This window comes from Corvus kubaryi, unplaced genomic scaffold (assembly GCF_017639235.1).
Source record: "Corvus kubaryi isolate FWS band 111438036 unplaced genomic scaffold, C.kubaryi_AGA036_p1.0 37397, whole genome shotgun sequence".
NCBI classification, from domain to species: Eukaryota; Metazoa; Chordata; class Aves; order Passeriformes; family Corvidae; genus Corvus; species Corvus kubaryi.
In genome coordinates, this window is record NW_024581136.1 from 13,062,610 (window position 1) to 13,084,605 (window position 21,996).

Genomic DNA, 21,996 nt, shown 5'->3' on the forward strand with positions numbered 1-21,996 from the left:
AATTTTTATGGAAGTCAGCCTCCACTACTTGCAAGCAAGAAGGTGCTGCTGTCCTGTCAGTAACACCTCAGGGAAACACAAATAAACCACGTGCTGTGGGGCGCTCTGCACCATACAATGGGCAAAGGTATCGTGCCTGTCTGGGTCTTAGGTTCTTTCTGATTCATTAAGTTCCTCGTTTAAATTATCTAACCAAGTGTTTAAGGCTTTCCTTATCTTGCTAAATTAAGCCAGTCCTTGCCAGCTGCCAACAAGGGGAAGTGGGAACATGCAAGGATACTGCAGGAACTCCTCCAGCACAGCACAGTGTGCACGTGCTTCCACTTCCTGGCCTGTGCCTGGCACTCCTTCCCTTCTCCCTCCCGTCATCTAGGAGGGATTTGTACCTGGCTCAGCTCAAGTCTGAATTAATTTGCAAGACAGGGAAGTCAAAGTGGTTTTCCTCCATCAGAAGCCAGGGCTATGGACAGACACAAAGTGAAGCTGCGCAGCACATGATGTTTAGCAATGAAAATACTTTTCCTCTGGGCTTATTCCTTCATCTGGCAGAAAAACACAGCAAAGACATTTGCTGGTGTAGCAGTGCCAGGCAACAATCTCTTCAAACAGAAGTAGCTCTCTTCAGCAAGGAGCACATCAGTTTACAGGCCAAGGTGCAAACCCAACAGATCCACCTCCCTCACTCATCCTTTGCCCAGCACAACAATCCTGCAAAGTTCAGAGCCGGGCTCCCAGCCTCCCACCCCTCTGGAGCAGGATGACTTCACCTCGCTGTGTTTGCACTGCACCCACAAGTACTGTTACTCCCAACCAGACCCATCGGTGCTACTGAACGCAGACAAAACCAGGGATGTTCGAGACAATCAAACAGCAGATGCAGCAGAAATGAATTAATTTATATTTGAACAAAAGCAAAAGCCAACGGGAGGTTAAAGACAACAAGCTTTGAAGACAGAGCTGAAGGGAGAAATGGTACATTTTCACTGCATACTGTGGATCTGAGAAATGACTCAAAGCCATCTGAGATGTAAACAGTTACAGCCAAAGAGTTTATCTTACTATCTAAGCTGTGACTCTCCAGGGCCAGCTTTATAGTTCTCCTTAATGCACACATTATGGAGACTTCTGCAGCATCTAGGAACTTACCATCCAACTGACTGACTCAAGACTTCCTTACTTGCTATTACACAGACAAGTGCTGAAGCTTTATTTGTGCAAAGGCTGCTTTTTATCTATAGGGACAGGCTGATAATGACAGCCAGAGAAATGCTAACAGAACAAACTTTATTAGCAACTTGAACTATTTTAATAAGGGGTCTTCATAATTAAAACTGCAGATGAGTTTGGACACCCTAAAACGTGGTATTCAGTATTACACAGCCACAACAGGGACAATGGAACTATCAAATAAGTTCTAGCTGTTCTTTTTATGGCATTGAATTTTTTTTTTTGATACATTCAAAGCATTATTGCATCAGAAAACATATCATGCATCTTTATGTTTCCAGACAAATTCACCTGTATTTGTCATTTCTAGCTACATCTCAAAGGTGCACCAAATCTACCATTTCATGGTTTTAGTTGCATGCTTTGCCTATACGCATGCTGAAATAATAAATATTAAATACAGGAAAGAACGTAAGAGAATCAAACTGACATTAGGAATATTCTATGGCAGCTCTGTTATGTTCTGCCAATTAAAGAACTTTGCAAAAAATTGAGGTAACAACAGTGGCCACACCACTCAGCTGAGAATCGCTCAAAATTCATGGAAGTTTTCAGAAATTCAAGTACACAAACACCAGCTGCAACTTGTCAGAAATGCCAGAGAAATTAAGTTGGCTGCATTTTATTAGTCTATTAGCTGGCGTTCACACAGCTCCTTGTAAATCCTTTTTCTCACTCGGGGCATATCTTCCTGGGAGAACTGAAAAGGCTGGTCTAAGGCGAGGCACTTGCAGTACTGGGGAAAAGGAAAAGGCTTAGTTGAAAAAAAGGACATTTACTACATGAACAATACAGGCCACTTATTTTTAAAAAGGAATACTCTTACCTGGAGCACAAAAACCCCACAGTCACTGTCATTTTTCTGTTGTGGAATGCACTGAAAGGAAAAGAAACAAGCAGAGACATGTCAGAGCCTTATCCTTTTGTTCTCTAACTCCTGCCTAAAGTCCAAAAGGAGATTCAGCATAAGGATCAGTTGTCTCATGATCAGAGCTAGCTGTTCTGCAGCACCAGAAACTGGAGTTGTAATTGTTCTCATCCCAAAGTTTGCAAGGTTACACATTGTTAGAATAACACCTAATTTTTAGAAAAATATATAGTGTAGGACAGAAAATAAATTACAAGTCTTTCTTCCAAGTTTATATTCTTTTAGTGACCTACACAGAACAGCTTCTCAATTAGTTTAAATAAATGTTTGTACAGCATTATCTACTTTACACAGGACAAAACTATATCAGCAAAGTCACACAGGCCTAGAGGAAGATTACTCTCAGCATCCATGCTACCAGCAGTGGCTTTCCTCCCCCAGCCACACCAAAAGGTTTCAGAAAACATGACAAATAGCTCATCACCAGGCAACAGGACTGAGCAAGGCAGTCTCAAATGATAACTTTCAACCTTCATTATTTCCTCAAACATGCTCAATTTTGATATGCAGAGCTAAAAAGTCACAATCACTAGTGCTATTATGTCTCTGGCACTTGAAGAGGCAAAGTAATTGTTTCTTCTCAGCTCCCAGATCTTCTGCCTCACAGAACGCAGGAGGACAACTGACTGCACAGGTTGTGCATGAGTGCAGAGAGGAATCATTTCATCATTGTATCAGCATCTAAAAATAAACCTGTGCAAGGAGGGAGCTGTTGGAAGTATGTCTAATGTGCAATGACCTGTTTTATATCTTTGGAGCCATTATGGGATGGCTACGCAAATTACATATTCCCTCATTTACACTACACACAAGTTATTCCCTTTTATTGTTGCCAGACTTTGTTTACTCATGATCAAACTCAATGTGCCACAAACAGCCCTGGAGACCAAAGCCCTCTATCCACAGCAAACATAAAATACCAGCAGTAGCAACATCAGCCTGCTCCCTTCCTCACCAAAGCCCATCCATTTGGCATTCAGAACAGCCCTTTCAGGAGAAGGGGTGCAGCTGAGTCTCCAGCTCGTTCAGTCCTTGACCTTGTGTCAATATGGACACCAGCTGCAGGTTTTGCTGCGCATATATTTAATTGTCCAGAGAAAGGCTCGGATCCCCAAGTCATTTGCAGAAAGTGCTAAAGCCCTGGTGGGAGCTGAACGAACATCAGAGCTGGAATTCCCATGGGTAACTACCTGCATCTCTCCCAGCACCCTCCACGGGGGCAGCATAAACCCATTTACTACTTGTACAAATATTTGAATTTAGAAGCAGCTTCACGAAATCTCCCCAAAAAGTCAGACCCCAGGGCTCAAAGTGCTGCCATTTACCTTTGTCACAGCAGTCTGCCAACCCTGAAGGAACTCGGGGCGATTCTTCTCTTTTGCTTCAGTCAGCAAATACTTTCGAATGTTCTTTAAAGAGGAAAGGGAAAAAAAGCAACATTATTCACTTGCTAAAGAACAGGAGAGAGACACTGACTGCTTGGTTGGTATCCTTTTGACAATGAGGACAAATTTCAGGTGAGCATTAGGAGCTGAGCTCAAATCTAGAGGTAAAGAAATGAACTCTGGTGGGTACTGTGCCTGCTACCATCAAGGCTCATTTTGGTCTATTAAGGGGAGCTCTAACTCCACTCAGCTGGACTGTACACTGCTCTATTTCACACCAGACTAGCTGTGGCACCCAGGCACAAGGTTAGAGTGATCCCAGACATGCAGAGAAAAACAGAGCAGCCTGGCACGTGTTCTTTCCTGGCTTACTGGCTGACACCAAGGCCCTTATGTTCGATACGACTGCATTTTCCTGCTGGAATCTCAATACAAAATGCTTGAGTCCTACAGCTAATCAACAAAGCTCCAGGGAGAGTTTTAGTGACATACAGGAAAAAAAAATAGGCTGACACAAGCGAAGAGAAGGAAGCAAGATAAATGAGACAATGGTCTTGGGTTAAGCAAATCCTTCTACTTCTCTGTAAACAGACTGGGCACTTATAACACAATTTAAACACTGCAGCACACGAATATTCACCTCAGTGTGCGGATCACAGTGAATTTTGGGGTATTGCTCCCCTCCTAATCTTAGAACAGGCAAAAATAAAAGTTCCTCATGTCTGTGAGACATTCAGGTGCAAATGCCTTGCCTGGAAAGGGATGGGAGAGACCACATTGAAAGGCTGCAGGAGAGACTGTCGGGCTGCCGAGAGAGATGGCTGGTTTATGCTGCACATTCACAAGCCAGAGAGCATGAGATCTCTTGCTCCCAGGACAAACATTAGCTTCATCCTCAGCAAATGCCAGCAGGCATACTATCTTCATTCAGAAGTCCTAGCTGGGAACTCTCCTGGGTACAATAATTACTACTCTTCTGTTAGCCAACAACTACACAGTTAAAAGTAGACAGTTGCTGCATCAAGCAAGCAATTAAGTTGACAAAATTAGCTTTTGTAAGAGGGTCATTACAATTTGCTAAGCCCAGCAAAAATTTCCTGGCTGCTCTTTATCAGAAAGACTGATAATTTAACTCCAGTGTTCAGGTTGCAGCCCTGAAAGGTTGCTGGGTTATAACCAGAGGCAAACACCCTGTTTCAGTGCAGGCCAAGGAAAAAGGCAACATGCTGTTAATAGCACGGTAACACATAAACCCCACTGGGCAACACTACAGCATCTTCAGTCCTGTGCTCTCACCCAGGCAACCTATCCTCAAAAGGACCACAATTTATCATTTATCCTAAACACAAATCCCTTAACAGATGAAAGAAATGCCCTCAGTCTCCTTGGGGTTAGTCTGCTTCCCCATGGCCCTGGGCTTTGAGCTCTTGCTTTTTGTGGGAGTGACAAGACAGAGTCACCAAGGCTGTGCTGATTACACGGTCAGGCTAATTGGGCAATAGGCAATCTGACCTCAACTCCCAGCTCTGGTGTGACCCTCGAGGTCTGTGCTTCAGACTCCTCAGCAGGACAGGCTGATTCTCATTTCATACACAGCAAGACAATGACAGTCTTAAAAACATTTAAAGTTTACAGCTGAACAGAAACAAAGGGGGAGTGTTTTGTTTAAGTAAACAGTTCAAACTTTGCAGACACAGCTGTCACTCTTACCTCTACACAAAACTTAAAATGAATGCCTTGGGAATCGTAAAATGAAATAATTCGACTGGGGATGTTCACAGTAATGAGGGACCAGTGGACTTCCAGGTGAATAGGAATTAACAAGAGCGTCTTTTTGAACAAGTCCACCTGGCAAAAAGAACAACATATATTAGAGAGAGTTGCACAGGCAGAACACAGTAAAACAAGAGATTAATTGTATCCAAGTTTCCTCTGTCACTCCATAACTGAAGTCTTATTTTGCCCCCTCCACTCCTTCACCACAGTCTTCATGTTTACCTAATACACAACTTATTAGCAGGCACAAAAATACAGTTACAGTTCAGAAAGTGGCTATGGAACCTTGTACAGGATCAGAATTAATGACTACTGTACTTGTGACAAAATCCTGCTCACGTTGCACTGCAACACCTGTGATGAAGTGAGATTTCTTAGGTAATGATGGCAATACAATTGAGCCTCAGTTTAGGTTAGCTACATCTCTTCAGTAATGACACTTGTCTAGTGTGAGCACCACTCATTTCTATCAGAGCTGCATTGTGGGCAGGTGACAGACTTTGGGGCTGTTGATGAGAAGCACAACACAATGCAGCAACGTGCATTCACAGCCCAGAAAGCCAACTGCATCCTGGGCCGCATCTCGAGCAGCATGGCCAGCAGGTCAGGAAGGAGATTCTGCCCCTCTGTTGCTCTCTTTAGGAGACCACACTTGCAGTGCTGTGTCCAGTTCTGAGGCCCCCAACGTAAGAAGGAGATGGACCTGTTGGAGCAGGTCCAGTGGAAGCCAAAAAGATGTTCAGAGGCCTGGGGCACCTCTGCTTTGGAGACAGACTGAGGGAGTGGGGGCTGTCCAGTACGGAGAAGAGAAGGCTCCATAGAGACTTCATAGCACCTTCCAGTACCTAAGGGACTACAACAAAACTGGAGATGGACTTTAGACAAGGGCATGGAGTGATAGGACAAGCAGGAATGGCTTTAAACTGACAGAGGACAGGTTTAGATTAAAGAAATTCTTCCCTGTGAGGGTGGTAAGACCTGGGCACAGGTTGCCCAGATAAGCTGTGGTTGCCCCATCCCTGGAAGTGTTCAAGGTCAGGCTGGACAGGGCTTGGAAGGCTGAAGATGTCCCTGCCCATGGAAGGGGGATGGAACTGGATGATCTGTAAGGTCCCTTCCAACCCAAACCATTCCATGACTCTATGGAGAAGCTGTAATTACAAACACCCCACAAAACCAGCAAGTTTGCAGTTTGACTCCTTCTGCTCTAACAGGCTCTGGGACTTGCCAGAAGAAGGCAGAGGACTGCAGAATGCTCTGGTGAACAGAGAAAAGAAGGGGAAGAAGGTAGAGCAGATGCATCCTTTCTCAAAGCTAACTCTGTAGCAGATGCACTGCGGTCACAGGCAAGCAAACAAGGGAAAAGGTCTTGAAGTACAGAACAAGTAGATCAGATGCAACACCCCCGGTGTCTGTATGGCAGATGAGCCCTTGTGCTTTTGGAAGCCAGCCAAGCCAGGGCCTTTCATGATCCTCCTTCTCCTAGCTCCTCTTCAAATGAGTATCTAATTACTGGGGTTTTGGTGGCACAGTCCAGAAAATAAGCAAAAATAGAATACTGAACTAAATGAACTCATCCTGTGGGAAGATTTCTATGCTTTTTTCCTTTTCTTTTAAGCACTGTGCAATTTGAAAAGTACATAATTGCAACACTACTGGCAAAGGCAGGTCTTTTGTAGGAAAGAAAAGTCTATTTCTTGAGTAACAATGGGAAGTTGAAGAGACAAAAAGGTCTGGGCATTCACAGCAGTTATCAGCCGAGCCTGGCTCACAACAGTCCTTTGATTGTGACAAGCATCGACCCTGCTCCCACCTGCAGAAACTGCTTCCTGACCGGATTACAGCACACTCGCTACACAACGATCCATCATTCTTGGAGAGAAGCAGAGGGATGTCAGCCAGCAGCAAGCTGAGACCACAAAGGAAAACTGGAATAAGAAAAATGAACTACATCTTCTGTGGTGTCCAGCAACAGCAGAGCCACACGAAACTCAAGGGTCCTCATGTGGCCCTAGTTGCTGGATTACTGCAGTGTGCAGAAGAGTAAAAACAGACAGCCAAACGTGGGGTCTTTAGTAAGAAATAATGTGCAGGAAGAGTGGTGGCAACCCAGACTCACTTCACAAAGACAGCAGAGCCAGCTCTGTGTCATTACAGTGGATCAGGAGTGCCAATCTGATGGGTGATCAGAAGGGACAGACACCAACAGGAGCTCTGAAACCACTGCAGCCAGAGCCAGACCAGGGTATCCTGTATCCCAGGAGAGAACACCTATAAAACATGGCACAATACTCTGGTGTGCTTAAAGAGCAGAAACAAATTCCCCTTAATTGCACATTGCAGGATGAAGGAGTCTACAGAACGCTTCCCACAGAAACTGCTTAGTTCTCATTCTTGCTTGAGAGATTCTTCAGGAATTTAAGTGTAAATGCCTAAACAATTGACCTGCTCTCATCGGGTACCTCCCAGCAACAGCAATACAGATGCTTTCAGAATCTACCTTAATTTTGGGGATTTTTACAAAACTTGGGTTGCTGGAGAAAAAAAATGTTTAAAAAATAGTATGTGGGAATATTAAGCACTGATATTCCATCTCTCCTTAAAGAGATTTTTAATAAATTATATGAATAGATTTTATATTTGGATAATGAGTTCATCTCTAGCATTTCACAGATGTGTGCTATTTAAGTACTTCTGCAGAAAGATCATACATTCAAACATGGCCTTTGATTAGTCTTGCCTCATCTCCCATATTAGAAAGGACAAATGTTCATAAGAAAAAAAAGAAAGAAAAAAGAGAGTACTTCTTTTTGCATTAGCTACCCCTGAAAATATCACACCCATTATCTGGTGTGGGTTCTGGAAAGCAAGATGAATTCTGTTCTTGTCATGAGAACAAGAGTCTGGCTTTTTAACCATGGGTCTCTTTTCTGCTTTCTAGTACCTGGTATGTGTTACTCGGGGTAACAATTTGATTCTGTCAAAGAATGCCAGTTTGAGATAAAAGGAAGAAGCAGAATTAAGTCTGCTCTCCTGTAGATTAGTGTACCTGGCACTGTCAGGAGCAGTAAGAGACATTTCTTGCAGTTAAATTAACAACTTGCATGAACATATACAAAGAGATAACCTCCCACTGAAGATTTAGCCATTCCAAGTACACTCTCACAACATCCCCGTACTAACTTGGATAGTGCCACACTATCATTTTCATCACGCCCCTCCCCACTTTGTACAGCTCCTTTGCTAACCCATCCTTTGCAAATAACATATTGTAACCCAGCTTCAAGTTAGTGATTGAGGCCAGCCCAGCAGAACCCAAGCACTGATAACACCGTGTTAAAGGTACCTTTTTAGTCCATCGTTTTACCCCATTATATCCTTTGGTTACGAGCTGTCTATGAAAAAAGCTGTTAAAGAAATGAACCTAAAAACAGAGAGAGAGGAGGAATGAGCACAGAAATTTTCATGCACAGTCATTCCCCTTCCCCCAGGATAATTTATACAAAACAACTTGTAATGAGGCAATATTTAATGCAGGTTTAGAAACTGAACCCCAGTAGGGACAAACAGAGGCTTTGCCAAGCCTCAACTATTGCTATTCTTCAGCAAGCTAATAAAATAAGCCTTATTTCCCTATAATATATGATGTGAGCCACTGCAGCATTTATATTTACATTTTTGTATCTCCAGGCATATCATGTTTAATTTTTTTGTTGGGGACGGACTTGGGAGAAAAACACCAGGACAAGGAGTTTGTTTTTGTTGTTCTTTACAGGGATCAAGGAAGAGAACACTGGACTGGAAAAGTGAGGGTGGTGGAGAAGGGAGTAACTTCTGGTTTTAGTTGCTGGAAGCTGAGACTCAGAAAAAGAAAATTGATCAAAACAGTTATGAGATTTAGTCCAACAACATCATCTTTGGTATTCAACTACTATGACCAGTTCCCGACAAGAACAATATTCTGCTGTTGAGTAGTATTTTTAAATTATGACAGAACCATTTGGTAAGTAAAAACCTACATTTATGACCAAAAAAATGGAGGCTGATGCAAAAAAAAAAAAAACCTAGCTCCAGATTAACACCATTATTCCCTGTGCTTAGCTTTTTGCAATTATAGGAACAGATTAATACAAATAGAAATCTGCAACATCTGTTTTTAATAATTCTGCTAGTGTAGAGGTGGTAGAAGGCTTGAGTTGTTACTTGAAAAAAAAAGTTAGAAAATTCAGCATCTGAGAACAGTCTAACACCCATTAGCTATGCCTACAGACTTCAAAACCACATTCTGAGGTACCAGAACAAAATCCCCCATGAGGATTTCAATTATGCACTATGAAGAAAAAGCAGACACAAGCAAACAGATACAATTTCCAATACCCCAAGCCTAGCACACACTCAGGAAATATGGAGAATACTAATGAAGAATCACCATCACCTCCAATCAAAGCAACAATACTCTTTCTTCTGAGCTTGAAGATTTTAAGAGTTGCATTGTGCAGAGCTCATCTAAGAATGGCTTTGTTTGGTTCTTCCTTTGTGGTCTCACCTGAAAACTGTTCTGTCCTGCTAGTAAACAGATGGGTTTTTATAATTGTCACTGCTGCAAATTTAGTCACAGAATGGGAGGGGGCTTTGTTATCTTGATTACTTTTTTTTTTTGCTTTCTTTTTCTCAACTGCCACCAACAGCTAGGCACTGCAGTTGCAAAACTGTAAGCATGCTGTTGAGGATGCACAAAACAGAGTCCTGCAGAGTCAATACTGCCAAGGAACCAAGCAGCTCCACACAAATTCACATTCACCAGGCAAGCAGCTGACACAGCTTGAGCTGTTACAGCCCCCACAGCTACGAGGTGGGCGGGAGGGTGAGTGCAAGCAGCACATGTGCATGGTTCAGATGCTAGCACTCATGGTTTGTCATCTCAGCAGAAATCCATCTTCATCAGAAATTTCAGCTGAAACACCAGGCTTGTGAGCAAGGACATGGATACTGGACCTTAGAAGCAGATAATATAGAAACAGAAACCTCTAGGGAAGAAAGGAGAATGGGATGGGCCAAAAGAGGGCACATGTCTTCTGCAGGTACATCAGTGACATTAGGCTACCACAGAGACCACCTGCAGAGCTAATACAGTCAGTTCCTGAAACAAGAGCAACAGCACTGAAAAGCAAAAAGGAAAGGCAGAAAATCTGAGCAGCCCATAGCAACAAATTATAATGGAACTACTCAGACCATTATTGAGTTGAATCTTGATTCTGTATCTGAAGTGTGCAAAGCTTCACCCTTCCCTCTCCATCTCTCATTAGATACATTTGCATAATAACAAAACCCCCTCACCTTTTCAGGGACCGCATCCATTACGAGTTCACCATACATGTTAATTATCTGAAAGAGTTAGTAAATAGTTAAATACATACATCACAATTTTTTAAGACCCACATTCGCAAGTGCCCATAAAACATAGGCCTCTATCCACTTACACCAGCAACATGGAGAGGAGCCTTTAAAGCCACACTGTCTGAAGGACAAGCACTCTGCAACTAATAGTGGTCAGCCTGGAGAGAGACTGTAACTGGCTGCTTGAAGTCTGCCTCAATCTTAAATGCAGTTTAATTCAATTTAAATCTACTGGTGCATGCCCTGAGCTCTGCAACCTTCCTGGTTTTTTGGCTGTGGGCCACAGTTTGCTATTTCACTCTGTCATTCTTGTAATCTGCTCAAGCTGGGGATAGGGAAAGTTACTAAAATCTGTATGGGTAGCCACTATTTCATCAAAATAGTGCAACATCATTTCTTCAAAAGCAAACAGTCTAATTGTGACACCTCCTAGCTTCCAGACGTACTGCACCTGTCACTGTAAAAGCTGCCCACCACTCCTTTTACTTGACAAGTGTAAAGTAAGGACAGTCCACCTGTATTGTCAGCAGAAGGTATATAACTGATACTCTAATATAAATGGGCTAAAAAGGGTTAGGGAAACACATAAACACCAAGCATCTCTGACCTGGTCATTCAGCCAGTTCTGGCCTTCCAGTGTAGCCAAATCATCCATATCTAGCATGTGCTTATTATAGAAGACCCGGAAATTGCAAGTGGAGGTTTTTGGATGTTTTTCCCGATACTTCATGATTTCCCTGGTTATAAAAGGTTTTCTAAAATAGGATTGAAAAGGTAGAGAAAAATCAAGTCAAGGTCATGTCAAACGGACTTCTGTTCTGCTAGCTGTTAGATGTGGAGCATGCAGTAGCAATGCAAGTGATTTGTCCTTTACCAGGTGTACAATGTGATATTGCTACACACCTATGGGAGAAATCTTCATTAAAGACTTCTTTTAATCTTCCCATGACATCTTTTTCACAGAGTGGTACTAAACTGCCATATTTCTTCATAACTTCATCTAGGAATCCTTCAAATATACCAGAAAAATGAAAGTGCAAACATATCAAAACCTTCTGAGTTCACCAATCCAATAAAGCTCTCAGTTCTTACAAGTACAAGCAGCAGTCATTCTGCACCCAACCAACACGCAGCACCACACATGGCAAGTACATATTTAAGAAAACTCAGCTCAAATTGGCAACATTAAATAAAAGCGGGGGTAGGGGAAGAAGGACAAAAATAAAAATGCATTAATCTGATCACTCAGCTTTACAGGAAAAGATCACCCCTGTTCTTGCTATATACATACATATCTACAGCAAACTAATTATACCAGTGCTAGAGAAGAATCCATCCCCTTCCCTACTTCAATTAGCATTTTAAATCATTTTACTGCAACGTGAAAAGCCATCAGTTCCTGCAACAGGTTTCACTGAAAAGCCAGTATCCTGTCCTTATGGCAGGCAGAATGACTCTCCTCAAATGCAGGCAGCTGGAGCTGGCAGTGTTTGCAGCCTGCTCAGTTCCGCTGCCGCACCACAGTGAACAGAAAAGACGCCAGACTCCCAGCAAGTTTAACTCCTTTACCCTTTATCCTAGGGATGGCATTTAAGGTGACACAAGACAGCCCTGTCAGCCTGTCACTGCCCAGGGAAGCACTGAGCAACCACACCACCAGAAACAAAGATATTAACTTGGAAGTAACGAAGAAATGAATGCTGGAGGAATTGAAAAACCTAGGAAATAAGACTTTTTTCTTTCTCAAACACAAGACTGGAATGCTGGAGATATAAATTCCACACAGGCATCCAAAACCACTTTGAGAATGAAAGAGAATGGAGAACAGGATTTCAACACTTGCTAGTAAACAAGAGAAAAAAGACCAAGTTGTCCAGCTTTCTGAAAATGAATTTTCAGATGCAGCAGAAAATATGTGTTCTGTGTGCAGAAAGCTGATGTGTACAGAAAGCTGGATCTGAGATCAGAGTCCAGGAAAACTGCATTGATCCAAAGTCCAGGACTCTTCTGAGGCTGGGGTGTGACGGCAGAGAGCATCGCTGGGTAGAGCAGTGTGTGCTTACTAAGGCTTTAAAAACATTTCCTGGAAACTTTCAAGATCAGGATAGGAAAAACCAAGATGACAGAAACATTGGACAGAAAAAGTGCCAGAAGAACAGCAGTAAGAACAAAAACCAAAGGAGAACAAGAAAAAACCCAAAACACAATGAGCTGAGAATAGCAGTGAAGATGTAACAAGAAGTGCAACAGAAGGAAGGGAGGAAGGATTGAAGAGCAAGATCAAACCACAAGGAAGCATTCTTCATGGGAAAAGACCCTTCCTTGCAACTCTGCCACATGCCTAACTTTTATCCCTTACATCTCAGTACACTGTGACAGGGAGGACTTTTCTCAGTCTGGCTAGAAGTCTAGATAGACAATGCATGGGGCTTATGAGTGTACCTTATCCTGTTTTAATATACAAAAATTTTAAAGGCTTTTTATTAATATACAGAGGAAGGATTGTTCTTGTCATTACAACTAAGAGCAGCAGCAGACCTTCAGACCTCCAGCAAGATACTGACCTCACTTGGGCTGGTGTAACTCAAGGAAGAGAATACAAAGTTCAACCCTGGGGCAAAATCAGATATCCATCATGAACAGGATTTACCATGGGGCTGCTTGATACCTAATAGCACTTCTGAACGCACTAAGCATTGCAGCCCATTAACGTCCAAGTTCAGCTGCTGCAGAGAAATTCAAAACCCAAGAGCAGCCCTAACACTTGCACCTCCTTCATGTTTCTAGCCCAGGAACTCTTGCGAGGTTAGCACTATCTTTTAAGGTGCAGTTAATTATTAACAACACTCCTAAACACATAAGAGCTCCTGTACAGTTATACCACAACTAGAATTCTTCTTTACAGCTTTTCAGCTGAGAAAACTCAGAACCACTATACTGTCAGACCACAAAACCTTAACCTTTGCCACCCTGACACAACCTTGGCTCTTGCCTATTATAGAAGGACTACATCTCTTTATCTGATGGACAAACTTTAAAACTCCATTGCAGAAGTGGTCTGTTCACTGGGTTAGCACAGTTTCTCTCAATTTCTCACAGAGCATCTGGTCCTTGCTGGATCACATAAAGCCAGTCACAGAGAAACAGATCCCACACTAACTTGCAGATATGGATGTGGAAAGTTAACTCCTCTGTTGAGATTCACTGTCTCCCTCATATTTTGCATTAGAGAAATCAATTGCAAAACTGAAGGACAAAAAGATAGGCAGAAAAATCAGAGCATGCCAAACTTCAAACAATTCCTTTAACACTCGTTGACACCAGCTTCAAGTTTATGGGACCCTAAAAAGCCAATTTCTCCAAAGGAAGTTATCAGAACATCTCTGAAGTTACACTGATGGTACAAGATGGCACAACGTGTTAGCTTACTGCTTCTTACTCTGTGTGTAGAACGCTGCTACGCATAAATAAGACACCAATTACTATTTTTATCATGTTCCTCTTTGGAGAGACTATCGAATACTGCATGCTCAGCATAGCACAAAAAAAACGCCGAAGCCTTTTTGCTGAACCTTTGCTAAGATTACTCTTGCCTTTTTAAAAAATATTGTCTCGTAAGATTCATTAAACCTACTTTATGAACAATTGGAGAGAAAACTAAGGGACAATGAACAATATTTGACTATTAAAACCTGAGTTTAAGTGATTTAATTTAAGACTAAGAGCAAGAGAAGAGAGTATTAAGGTAGAAGGAAGCATTAGAATACCTAGGATTTTCAAAAACCAAATTAAGAGTAACAATTGTCAACCACTTAAAAACTTGAACCTCTTGATTCCACATAAGACATTTAAAATTTCTATCAACAATTTTCTGCAAAGATTCCAATTAAACTACATTGTATTCTCTAAAACAAAATCTTAGAATAGCTTGTCAGATAAACGTTCATTTGTCCCTCCTTCATGCAGCTCTCCTCTTTGCAGCCTCACTTCATCAAATGTTATGCTAAGTGACCTTTACAATTCACAGTAAGAAACCATTTTTATAAAGTAATTAACACAACATGTAAACTCCACAATGCATGCAGCAGTTTTCAGGAACTCCTGGATGTCCTAAGGTATTTAAAAGGTATACCACAAAGCCACGTTGCCAACTGCTCATCAGCCACCCGGGAAGTTTTCTGACTGTTCCTTTTGCCTCCCTTCCGAGTTCCTGATTTCAGTCCTGTGCTTTCTGGTGAAGGCTCCTCAAGAGGACTTTTACAGTAAGGGTGATCTAGTAATTTCGAACTAAAAATGTCCAAGTTTAAAGAGCCTTCTACTTCCATCTGGCTAGAGCTGTCCTCATTCTGTGTCAGCTCCATAGATAAAGGTCCATTTGCAAAATTATCACTGACATCAGAATCCTGCAAGGAGGATTGCAACAGTGTCATTCCGTCTACACCCACAACCTCCTTGGATTCTGCACCACCTTGATCTGAAACAGCAATTTCTTTTCCTGTCATAGAGATGACAATGTCAGAGCAATGATCCTCTGCCAGAGCCCCGTTGGTCTCCACCTGGTGCAAGGTTTCTGCTTCTGAAGAAGCTCTAACATGCAGTTCTGGTGGGACAGCATCCACACTGCCATCCTGCCCTCTGGATTCTGCAGCCTCAGAACACGGCTCAGCAGACACATCCTGTGTGTGGCAGATCTCAGGTGCACATATTTCATTCTCCTCTCCTAAAGGTTTGGGTGTATTATTGTTCATATCTGATAAGCTGTACCGCTTCCAAAGACGGTTACTTTTAGATCTCCAGGAGGAAAACAAATGACACAATCCACTTTCAAAATCTGGCTGAAGTGTTTCTTGATGGTCCCTTATAACTTTCTGCACCAACCTTCGCTTGATTTTTCTTAATTTACAAGCCTTGCCTCTTGCTCGAAGTTTCGGGAATTTTATGATTCTATACCAAAACCTAATCATAGAAAGTTTCTTATGCATCATAAATAAAAATCTCTTTTTTACAGTATGATGGTTAAATTTGGACCTCTTTAGAGCTGTCAAGGGGCCACAAGTTCCATTCCACACCCTTTGCAACAGCATTTCCTTTTACAGTTGTTTAAAACTACCAGGACTGTGTTGCCCTCATTATTGCTCTCCTCCCCGCTATACACAAAACCACCTTTCTTTACAGGTAAGGCAGCACCTTCCAGCAAACCACATGAGACATAATGGATATGGCCAGAGATGCTATTGAGAACAGCAACAGTTTCAAATTCTTCATTCAAGGGATGTTCACTCTGAAAGGATTCATTGTTGAGTTTCCTTACTGCTTCTCCAGACGAGCTTTCAGCTTTGCGATAGGGACAGGATCTTTTTGCTCTCAGTAGTTTTGTAAGGAAAGCTGTATGATTCAACAGTAGATTTTGGACAGGTTTCTGCATTTAGAAGCACATCAGGAGCCCACCTGCTTTGGAGCTCAAGTGTCCTCCTTCTGCACCGCAGTCTTCTGTACAGTTTGCTGTGATTTAAGCTCACAAATAGCTGAGCACTCTGTCTTTTCTTCTAAGTTAGGAAAAATTGCTTTTGGAAGCAGTATTTCCCACGCTTCCCAAAACCAGTGGTCCATCTTCCAGACTCGGCCAACAGCTGACTTCTTTGCCAAAGCAGATGTCTTTTATGGCTTTTCATTTTTCTGCTGCATTATGATCTTGAAAACCAGCTGAAAGCATAAGGGAAATTAAGTCAGTGTTATCTGGACTGTAACATAATAGCAAAACACTAAGGCACATTCCTCAGGCCACATGCCTATCTAAAATTCCACCCCTCCTCCAATCACAACCTCAGATTCCCTAAGACATTTTCACTTGCATCAAAAGGAAAAACAAGCAATAGTTGCAATGGTTCGGTGTGTAAACAGGCTCTTCTCATTTACCTTCCCTGGAGGTAAAGCAATGAACAGGTAATTCCCACCCATCCCATGCACCTCTCTAGCCTGAGGTTAAACCTCTCTTGCTGCCCAGGCCGTAGGGCAAGCACAGTTAACCAGCTTGCCTCAAAAGCCTTTTGAAAAACAAAACTTTGAAGTCCAAGTAATCAACAAGTGTGTGCAGGTACCCCACCCCACCAGCGCTGTACAAAGGAGCCCTTACTCTTGTGCAATAACCGTGAGCAGCCTCTGAAAACGCTTCACATGCTCACACAAAGTTTTCCTTTAAAGGAACAGCAAAGCACAAACAGCCACAGAAATTTTGATTCTCTGACTAGATAAAGAATGACACAGTTTACTCCTGGATTGCTCTGTATTTACAGCAACATCTCTCTCCATATGACACCACCACTATCAGCTTCTATAATCAGTGTTTATCTTTGTGTTAACAAAGCAGTACCAATGCAGCACAGCAGTTAATCATCTTCAAAATTCCCTTCCCCACTAAAAACCTGCATCTCGAAGTGTTCAATAAGGATGTATCTGAGACTACACAAGCATGTAAAGCCTGCATAGTAATATCTGTTTATCTTCACTATGTAGCTAAACATATTAATTGAAAGTTAGAAGAATCCAGAAATACAAGGGGAAGGCATAAGGAGCACACACAACATGGGATGCCTCATGTCAATTACCCCAGCCTCACCATGTACATCCCATCCTGTATTTTACAAGTTTGTATTTTTCTCAAATTCAGAAATGGACTTTGTCTTGCCCCTCTGTAAGTCAGAATAAGTCTGATAGACAGACTATTATAAGGAGTTTTGCCTTAGTCATGTCTGTCCTAATCATTACACATAGGCTGCATAGCTGAAAAAAAAGAAGTCTATAATTGAAAATAAACCATTAACAATTGGACTTTTAGGTAAATACGAATGACACCTGCAAAACCAGGTATTCAAAGTCTGATTTAAGAAGCTCTTCTCCATTTTTTCATTCTACTCATCTTAGACGTGAACAGCAGTTGGCATTTTTAGAATTATTTTTTTGTGGAGGAGAGGGGAGTGGAAATGCAGAGAGGACAAAGAATATAATTTATCACTTGCATAAGATATTCCCACCACACAGAAAACTGTCCAGAATTCACTGGACCTACAACCTAGAAAGAAACCTGGCTACCTCCACTGACAGCTTAACAGTAGAAAAGCACTGCAACAGGCCCTGGCTCTTTTGTAACCCTCTATTACTCACCACACAACTAAGTTATCAGAAAAATCAGGACATAACATCTCATCACACCAATTTTCTTGTACTTGCTCATCTAGCACTTACATATTTCTCTACCCTAGATGTAGTTTATGCCTGCTTTTCCACTACAAACTCTGCATGTCTGTCTATTGTGTGCAGCACCTACAAAACATTCCTTGAGTGGCCTCAGTAAACATCAGCCAAACCACAGGCTTGCTAGGACAGCTTATTCCAGCCACACTTCTTCCAGGCAAAACAAACAAACCCAGCCAAATCTCAACATTCTCAACAGAGCCCCATACACAAGGGGCTTCTGCCAACACAGAGTGTGCTGAGCGCTCCCAGGAGAGCACAGCAGATGAAAGCAAAGGTTTCATCTTCTTAGGCTCCGCAATAGGTGCCACGTAGCTGCCAGTTTTCAAGAACACTCCTGAACAGTTTGGAGTCATTGCCTTTCTCTTTGCTCTCCCACAGCCAAGCCCAACAGCCTCCCTCCATGGACACTTCCTCAGACATGGAACAAGGGTGAGCAGCCACTGGATTTCTGAGCAGCCATGGATTACGCAGGAGCTGAAATTCCTACAGCTGCCACCGTTCCACCCATAGGAGACTGAACTAATGATCACAGCGGGAAAAACACTGAACCAGATTCTAGCAAAGCCAAGTCCTGGTAGCAAAAAGGACCTGAGGCAAACCTGAATGGAGACAACAGTGGTGCCACAGTTTCAACACAATTGCAACAGCAATGGAAATAGATCATTTGCTCACTGGTGTCATGAAATCCAGCTTCTTAAAACTGAAATAAAGGAAGATGTTAGTAAAGCTATTCTACATACTTGATCTTATATTTCATTTTTAACTTAATCATTAAAATTGCTTCAATTATAATTTACAGGATTAAAAAATATTTCATGTTTGTCTGTGATGCCCACGCCAATTTCTCCACATTATGAAATTTTTCTATACAAAAAAGTTTCTCCTTAAAGTGTGAATAAAGTTTGAGTAAGCCATTTAATCCAAGTGAAGTTTTCTTGCCCTCCCCTCTCCCTTTTCAAATGTAATCAGTTTTGAGTCTGGATCCCCTTAAAGCAAAGGCCTCCAAAGAGCAGTTAATCCCAGTCCTAGGAGCTGAAACAGTTCCCTTTTCTAACGGCAGTGTTACTCAGAGTGACAAAAGATGATCCATATGCAAATATTTAATTCCAGATGCTGCTTGAATAACTTACTTTCCACCAGTGCTACAGGAGTGTCACTGGGTTTACTTGACACCATAAAGCAGCAAGACAAAAGGAAAGCTTAGAAGTGCACTGCTAGAAAAGGAACTGAAGTGAGCAATGTAAAACAAAAAATAAAGCAAGCACCACCCAAAGTTTAAGAACCTGAAAAGAAAGTGAAATATTCGCCCCATTCATTGACACAGATGAAAAACCTGTGAACTGAAGAACTTGCACCACTAACAGTCATCTGGCTAGTGTAAGCCACACCTCCACTGCACAGGGATGCTGCCAGTACTACACCAGCAAACCTCAAACCCAAAACGCCCAAAATGTAAACGTCCTAAAGACCAAAAGTGAAAGAAATTTATCGTAAGTCACCCCTTTAGCTGTGTTTGACACACCATCTGAAAATGGTTAAATATTAAAAGGCACAGTCTCTTTTGCACTGGACGAAGACAACCCCAAACTGTTACATCTCTGTATTAATGGCAGATTCTGATTATAAATTTGCTTTGTACTCGAATTTTTAAAAAATATATTTGGGAACCACTCAGTTTTCAGAATACTTATCCCAAGAGCTCTGGTAAGCTACAAGCAAACATGACTGTGGCAATCTGACATCAAGTACTGCACACTTGCAAGGGAATGGGGGAACATGAGGCCCTCGATCCTTTATGAGAAACAAATCCAGCGCACGCACACACACACACACACACTGTATTTTCCTTAGATCAATCAGCAGATCACTCCATTTGCAACTTACACGGCTGCAACTTACATCACCTTCAGTGAAATTAGGTACTGTAAAAGACACTGTACATTCATATCTCTCACCCATTATAAGCCTCTTAGTTTAACCACTCATTAGTCCTTGGCAGTCCTACTTATTTTTGGCAGGTTTAGAGACCCCAGGTTTTAACTGAAAAGCACAAAAATGGGAAAGGCAGTCCCAGCAAATGCTGCTGACAAGACCCTACCAAAGGTTACTAGCTGACACCTCAACTGTCAGACCACAAAAACCGTTTGTCCACACAAGTGGAGAACAAACCCACAGCACTGCAGAAGAGCTGCTCCTTCATGCTTAGATCCCCACAAGCCATCTAGGGCTGTGTCAGGGTGCCCAGTAGGTCAAGAGTCATGTGGAAATTCTTCGATAAAAGAAGCTTGTTTTTAAGAGCATCCGTAATGTAAATAAAGCAAACAGCCTTGAGAGTGTGGCCTTGTGCAGGCAGGAGTAACTCATGCATCACCTGCTCCCGTGGGAGGCAGTTCTTACAACACCCAGAGTTCAGCCTTTCCCAGTGGAGATCTGGGCAGCTCTCAAAGACAGGAGGTAAGCAGGAAAGAGAAGGCCAGCCTGAGACTATGGTGTGCAGCTGAGACAGTCTGTGCAAGATGCCTTCCCTCCCCCAAGCAGAATCCAAAATTGGAAAGACAGAGAGGAAGCTGGAGCAGGGTGTCTCTCTTCAAACCACCACGTGGCCAGAGCTAAGCTGATAAGGTCAGGAAGCCTGAAATGACTCAATTAGCACATGTAAAAGCAGACTCACAGCACTGGCAACTATCCCCTCTTCTCTTTCTTTTCTGACCAGCACAGTTCTGTTGACTGTTAAGCAAACATTTGTCCCAGAGGTGAAGCAAGCCCTAGGGAAAGGCACATTGACAAAACATAACTCATTAGCACAAGACCATACAGAAATAGCCAAAGTCCGAAGTTACTGACTCACAGGAACACAGCAGGTCATGCAGCTGGTGACCTCATGGTCACACTGCAAGGCCTGAACTCCTACAGTTACCAAGGACTCTTCTCTCAATCAGCAATTCTGGGAACTAACTCACAGTCTCACCTAGCTGGCTACACATCTACTAGATTTATTTCTGGCAAGAGGATATATAATTTACTTACAGAAACATCTTCCTTTAGGCAAAACTAGATTAATGGAGATATGTATCTTAAGATAACAGAACTTTTAACAGAAATACTGTCACAAATCACAGATGGAAATTTTCTAGATTAAAGAACCCTAAGATCCTTTTGTACAAGCAAAGCATAAGGATATAAATATTTTTTAATCTTCAGACTTTAGACTGATTTTAATGAAATGTGACTCAAGCTTTGTCCCTTCCTGAACACCTCTGCAAGGCAGAAGCATGAAAGTAGCTGAAACAGTCTGTCAAACTTTGCTGTCCAAGCTCTGTGAAAGGAACAGAAACTGGTATTTCATTTGAGGTCCGTGCATGTGTCTGAGGTCAAGGGTCTCCCTGATGCTTTCTGAAGGCCTTCCTTAAGAGAGCGTATTTCCACAAGTATTAAACACTTTTTCCTGCAGCTTTTAAAGACGATTTCTCTTCTTATATTAGCAACATGCAAGGGTAAGTAAAGATGAGGGTATTACCAAAGGCAATCCATCTCTCTTTTGAGCTAGAAGTCTGGGCTAGAACAAGTGGAGTTTGGAAATGGTAGAGCACGTTAGTTAAACCCAGCCTTTAGCTGAGGAACAGATCTCTGCTGTGCTTGCCCCGTGGCTCAGCACCCACAGGTGCTGCTGCTGAGCTCCCCGTCCCTCCCGGCCAGCACAGCTTGGAAGGGCTGAGGGAGAGCCAACAGCACTGGAGCAGATAAGCGCTCTTCTTACACTGCAGGGACTGGGAGTCTCAGGGAGCAGAAGACAACTTGGGAGCAGAGAAGCGGGGTCGAGAGCCCAGTGATGGAAAAGCAAAGCTCTTGCAACAACTGAAAACTCCCTTCTACAGCTTCCCAACCCCATCAACCCCCCAACTCCCACAGCGTGTACTCAGGGACAGCCTCCCCGTGCTGCCCAGGGCACAGGTCCCTGGATTCTTCCCGACTCCCGCTGGCCCGGTCACAGCCCCCGGACAGCGCGGGGCAGGCAGGGCAGGAGGCCGG

At 42.6% G+C, this 21,996-nt stretch overlaps 1 protein-coding gene across 1 annotated transcript; it reads right to left on the bottom strand.

Moving 5' to 3' along the window:
- Positions 1 to 875: 875 nt before the first annotated feature.
- Positions 876 to 20,832, bottom strand: SENP5 (SUMO specific peptidase 5). The gene is made up of 10 exons (XM_042042342.1): positions 20,639 to 20,832; positions 14,846 to 16,416; positions 11,617 to 11,722; positions 11,321 to 11,468; positions 10,654 to 10,701; positions 8,663 to 8,740; positions 5,251 to 5,388; positions 3,481 to 3,564; positions 2,054 to 2,104; positions 876 to 1,963 (listed from the first exon to the last, which is right to left on the bottom strand). Exons 2-10 carry the CDS (start codon positions 15,795 to 15,797, stop codon positions 1,853 to 1,855), a joined length of 1,716 nt encoding a protein of 571 aa, XP_041898276.1. The 5' UTR covers positions 15,798 to 16,416; positions 20,639 to 20,832; the 3' UTR covers positions 876 to 1,852.
- Between the last annotated feature and the right edge of the window lie 1,164 nt (positions 20,833 to 21,996).

Coding starts and splice junctions, on each gene's coding strand:
- SENP5 (XM_042042342.1), bottom strand. CDS start 15,797: ATGCTGTTGCAAAGGGTGTGGAATGGAACTTGTGGCCCCTTGACAGCT. Junction 5,389..8,662: donor TAAAACGATGGACTAAAAAG/GTACCTTTAACA, acceptor TCTTTTTGCCAG/GTGGACTTGTTCAAAAAGAC. Junction 1,964..2,053: donor GTGGGGTTTTTGTGCTCCAG/GTAAGAGTATTC, acceptor CCTTTTCCCCAG/TACTGCAAGTGCCTCGCCTT.